The sequence below is a fragment of the Babylonia areolata genome, chromosome 19, assembly GCF_041734735.1.
Source record: "Babylonia areolata isolate BAREFJ2019XMU chromosome 19, ASM4173473v1, whole genome shotgun sequence".
NCBI classification, from domain to species: domain Eukaryota; kingdom Metazoa; phylum Mollusca; class Gastropoda; order Neogastropoda; family Buccinidae; genus Babylonia; species Babylonia areolata.
In genome coordinates, this window is record NC_134894.1 from 4,756,147 (window position 1) to 4,761,490 (window position 5,344).

General features: G+C 40.1%; 1 protein-coding gene across 1 annotated transcript; it reads left to right on the forward strand.

The window, feature by feature from the left end:
- Window positions 1-366: 366 nt before the first annotated feature.
- LOC143293982 (uncharacterized) lies at window positions 367-2,868 on the forward strand. Its single transcript, XM_076605376.1, has 3 exons — window positions 367-547; window positions 1,644-1,797; window positions 2,835-2,868. The coding sequence occupies exons 1-3, from the start codon at window positions 367-369 to the stop codon at window positions 2,866-2,868; spliced, it is 369 nt and encodes a 122-aa protein (XP_076461491.1).
- The last annotated feature ends 2,476 nt before the right edge of the window (window positions 2,869-5,344 follow it).

Sequence of the window (5,344 nt, forward strand, 5' to 3'; positions counted from 1 at the left end):
TTCTCTTCTCCGTCCTTTCTTTCTGCTTTCATAGCCCTGTTCGTCAGGATTTCTACACGGACGTTGAAAATTATATCAAATAAGATTTCACACACACACACGCGCGCGCGCGCGCACGCACGCACGCACGCACATACAGAGAAAGAGAGAAAGAGAGAGAGAGAGGGGGGGGGTATAGTAATGTCGTGGTGGTTTTGGCTAATTCTCATTTATTCCTCCCCCTTCCTTTCTTTCCCTTTCTTAAGATACTTAATCAGGTTCTTGTTTACCCCATGCTAAAGTACCCAAACTTGGTTTTCGAAATGAAGACAAAGCTCGTACTTTTGACTCTCTTCCCTCCCTCCGTCCCACAGACACACCCACACAATGAAGGCAGTTCTGGCTCTGACTCTGCTGGTGGCTCTGGCCTCGGCCGCCCCCCAACCGATCAAGGACAAGCGCTTCATCGAGAGCATCGGCCACCTGTTCCACCAGGCCGCTGACGCCCTGGCTCACACCTTCAACCAGGCCAAGGACGCCTTCAACAGCCTCACCCACGGTCTCAACAGTAAGGAGGGGATTGTAAGGGGGGGGGGGGAGGGTGTGGGTGGAGGGGGAAACTCCTGAAAATGGGGCTTTTTTAAGGGGTGGGGGGGTCGTATGAAATAGGGGCTTTTGGCGGGAATTTCCTTCAATATGGGCGTGGGATCTCCTGCAATTGGCTTTTGCGGCAATCTGTAATAGAAGCTTTGGGGTAATCACCTGTAATGGCTTCTTTAGGAGAATCTCTTGTAAGTTGTAATATGGGCTTTTGAGGGAATTTGGTCTTTGACAGAAAATAGGCGCTAAATAATTATCAATAATAATGTTAATAATAATAAATGATGGTGATCAGTTGTAATGAACAATGTGTTGCTTTCCTAATTCTCCTTATCTTTGATGGGATGACAGGACATTAAATCTTGCTTTTTTGTAAAACTCCATAAATGATTAGGGGAGACATGATAATGGAGTCTCCTGACCATTATTTAGGCTGTTAATGTAATTCAGTCAAATCCAATATCACAAGCTCAGTCATAAAATGAAAAGCTGGTTCGTCTCAGATGCTTGTACTGAGAACAGGTTGTGTCATGTCCCAGTCATATAAATGGATTTCTTTCATACGCTGTTTATCCTATACTTTTACAAGGATTTTATCATCATCTAACCGTCTTCAACAATGTTATTTCACAAACAAGTATGATCGTGCTTAGATTATGAATGTTTTGTGCGTCTGTGGACAATGTATTGGTTCGAACTCATGCTATCGCCAGGGATGTTTTGTGTGGCTGTGGACAATAGATATGATCATGCTAAGATTTGGGATGTTTTGTGTGACTGTGGACAATAGATATGATCATGCTAAGATTTGGGATGTTTTGTGTGACTGTGGACAATAGATATGATCATGCTAAGATTTGGGATGTTTTGTGTGACTGTGGACAATAGATATGATCATGCTAAGATTTGGGATGTTTTGTGTGTCTGTGGACAACGCACTGTTTCAGATTCATGCTATCACCTGAGATGTTTTGCGAGTCTGGTGACTATGAATGTTTGTTAAGGAAACGTGCTTAAAAGGTCTTGTTGATCGTCTTGACATCGCCCCCTTTGTCTTTCGACAGTCAACTTCGATTCAGTGGTGGCCCAGATGATTCCTCTGATCGACTCTGGCATGACCGAGACTGCCTGCACCACTGCCTGTGTCGGTGCCGCCTCCACCGTGCTGGGGCCTGCCGCCCCCCTGGCCGGCACTGTGTGTGGACCCGTGTGCAAGGCGTGAGTACCACTACCTGTCATGACGCTGTGACTGGAGTCTCATCTCCAACTTTTTTTTTTTTTACATTTATTTGCTTATTTATCATCATTGTTGTCTTTTATTTTTATCTTTTTTTATTTTTATTTTTTAATTATTTTTATTTTATTTTATTTTATTTTATTTTATTTTTGCACGCTTATAGTTGACTTCATCAAGTTTTTGCGCCTTATACATATTATTATTAGTAGTAGTAGTTCTTTTTTATGTATTTATCTCTTCTTATTTTTCTTCTTTTCTTTTCAAGGCCTGACTAAGCGCGTTGGGTTACGCTGCTGGTTAGGCATCTCCTTGGCAGATGTGGTGTAGCGTACATGGATTTGTCCGAACGCAGTGACGCCTCCTTGAGCTACTGAAACGGAAACTCCAACTTTTGGCCTTTTTCTTTCTATCACTGTGTTTGTCCGTCACTGTCTCTCTCTTTCTCTTTGAAATGGTTCTAAACAAAACCTCATCCTTGACAACATCTGCCTGCAGGAAACTTAACAATATACCGCTACGCCAAAGACTGAATCGCAATAAAAGAGTATTGATGCACAAAATAGTGACAGGTCATGCTCCAGACTATCTACTAAATAAATGTTCCGAAAATGAGAACAGAAACCAGACAAAATGAAATGCCCCAATTCCCAGAATATACCTATAAATCCAGCCTTGCCTATTCTGTTTCATGACTCTGGAATTCACTCCCAGTATCCATTAAACCACACAAAAACATCACGATTTTTCCCCCATCTTTTCCAGTCAATATAGAACAATTCCCGCTGTTACAAATAACACTCAATAATTGTTCCCTTTTTTCTTTTTCTTTTTTCTTTTTTCAATCTGCTGTATTTTAATAGCATTTGTTTCTTGTGTTGTGTTGTATTGAAATGTATTGCATTGCGTTGTCTTGTCTTTTCTTTTGGAGGTCAAGGGGTTAAAGCGCTTGGCGTGACCCTCACGTGATCTCTTAACGTCCAAGTGATATTTCAGTGGAGTGATTTTCCTTTCGTTCCAGTGCCCTTGCCAAGCTGGAGGAGACTGCTGGTTAAGATGTGCCTTCTCCCGCACTCCTGCATCGTGTATCAATAAATCACCTGGCTGGTACTTAGGAGTTTGCCTGCTCAATCTGAATGGAAGACAGAGAAGGATGGGGAAGAGAAGGATGAGGACGGGTGTGCGTGAGAGAGAGAGAGAGAGAGAGAGAGAGAGAGAGAGAGAGAGAGAGAGAGAGAGAGAGAGAGAGAGAGTTATTGTTACTTATTGATAATTCGGCAAACAGCCCAGCCGTCCGCACATGGCTTTACCACGGCACAGTTACAGATACATCATGATAGACTTACATCGCGGCACAGTTACAGTTACGTCACGACACTGTTACATTATGACACCGCTATATGACAACACAGGTGCAGTTGCACTGATCACAATACAGTTACATCATGATATGATTACTTCATAACACAGTTACATCATGGTAAAATTACATCACTACACAATTACATCACGATGCACATGACGACACAGTTACATAACGACACAATTATATGACGGTACAGTTACATGACGACATAGTTTCCGGACAACACAATTACATCACGGCATAGTTACATTACGACAAAGTTACATCACAACATGATTATAATGACAGAAACGTTACCCATCTACACTGTTATGTCACGACACTGATACATCGCGATACTGTTACCTCATGACACTGTTACATCGTGACACAGTTAAAGTTACATCCCGACACATTTACAACACGATTTTTAGGAATTAGTTAGAAATTCTTCAGCGTGGAATATACTTTTAAACGAATGGAACCAGCTGTTCTTATCCTTTCTTTCTATGTCTGAATGCCAATTTTGTTTAAAGACATCAAGCAGTCTGGGTTTGAATTCTGAAATAAATGTTTACTCACACCCTACACCGTGACACATCCACACAATTGCAAAACCATTTGCTGAAGAAACGTTTCTTGCACAAGAAGCCCTGTTTTCTTTTCCTTTCTTTGATATATCATCATACCGTACGTCTGTTTACAAAAGTCTACTATGAGGTAATTTCAACAGTTTAAACCATTACTTAATACACAAGTTTTTACATACAAAGCATATCTGCCGGTTTCACCACACAGAACCCGAGGCGTGTATTGAAACACCTCGAAAACGTGGAGGAGGAATTTTATTTAATGTCCCGTCACACATATCGGTGATAGAAGACATTTTGTTAAAGTATTTATGAATACATTTGACAATTATCGGTTAGAAGGGGTGGGAGATGTGAATGAATGGAGGGTTGGGGGAAACTGGGCAAATGAGGGTGAAATGTGGGTGAAATTTGAAAAAAAAAAAAAATCTAAATATAATTACAGGAAATTACTAAAAGGACTTCGTAAAATAGAAGTCGTTAAACTGACAAGCGAAACAACTGATAATGAATGCAAAATGTTTCAGTGCAAAAGTGTGCACTCTCCCAATCTGCTCATTTTTTGTATAATCCCCAAATTTCAGCTGCATATGTATATATATGGCTCAGTTTGTATATCAAACATTCTCTAGAACACCTTTCTTACCTTTACGACATGTTTCGTCCCATGCCAAGTTAAGGCTTAATTTGGTTGTAAACAGTAACGCTAAGTACTTGTAAGAAATTACAACTTTCAGTTCTACATTATCATAATAGCTTTTCTCAACTCTTGTTTATCAAGGTGCACAAACGATCTGCTTTTTGTTTTAAAACATTTAATTGATTTTGAAGTCCCAAATCACATCATCAGCTAATAACAATGAAAAATGTTTCGACAGCATTTGGAATGATATATATATACAGATAGTTCACACTCTCTTCGTGTCCTGGGCTCCGCTCCTTGCAGAAAGCACTGAGGAAAATACCAAGACCAGTAAAGTAAAATATAAGAAATATCAACAACAGTAGGCTCTTCATGTCTTAAAATGCGCATGATCTCTAGTGATGACCAAGACTTGGAAAACCGGGTTGAAGAATATTCCAAGTGTCTCGCCTTGTCTGAATGGCCATACAGGACGGCTAAGGCAAGGTTAGTAGAAGGAGCAAATAAAAACAGAAATAAGCTGCTAAAAAAACAAGAAGTTATGACAAAAAAAAACTGCGTGGGTGACCAAGTATGACCCCAGAGTTCCATCTAAAGCTTCCATCATTAAAAAGCATTTACACCTCCTTCATTCAAACGAAGAAAATAGACGAATTTTCCCAAAAAGATCCATCATTTCAGCTGAGCCTGTAAAGCTTTCACTTCTGTACCCTTGCCTGAAGAAGCTGGGTTTGTTTGTTTTTTTATAAGAAATATCAACTACAGTAGGCTCTTCATGTCTTAAAATAAATTTTTGCTGAAAAAAGGATCTTTTTGGGAAAATTCGTCTATTTTCTTCGTTTGAATGAAGGAGGTGTAAATGCTTTTTAATGATGGAAGCTTTAGATGGAACTCTGGGGTCATACTTGGTCACCCACGCAGTTTTTTTGTCATAACTTTTTCTTGTTTTTTTT

What these genes read in the sequence shown, in the direction of transcription:
- LOC143293982 (XM_076605376.1), top strand. Translation starts at nt 367, where the DNA reads ATGAAGGCAGTTCTGGCTCTGACTCTGCTGGTGGCTCTGGCCTCGGCC. An exon ending in CCTCACCCACGGTCTCAACA is followed by an intron (nt 548 to 1,643) that starts GTAAGGAGGGGA and finishes GTCTTTCGACAG; the next exon opens with TCAACTTCGATTCAGTGGTG. An exon ending in TGTGGACCCGTGTGCAAGGC is followed by an intron (nt 1,798 to 2,834) that starts GTGAGTACCACT and finishes CTTTCGTTCCAG; the next exon opens with TGCCCTTGCCAAGCTGGAGG.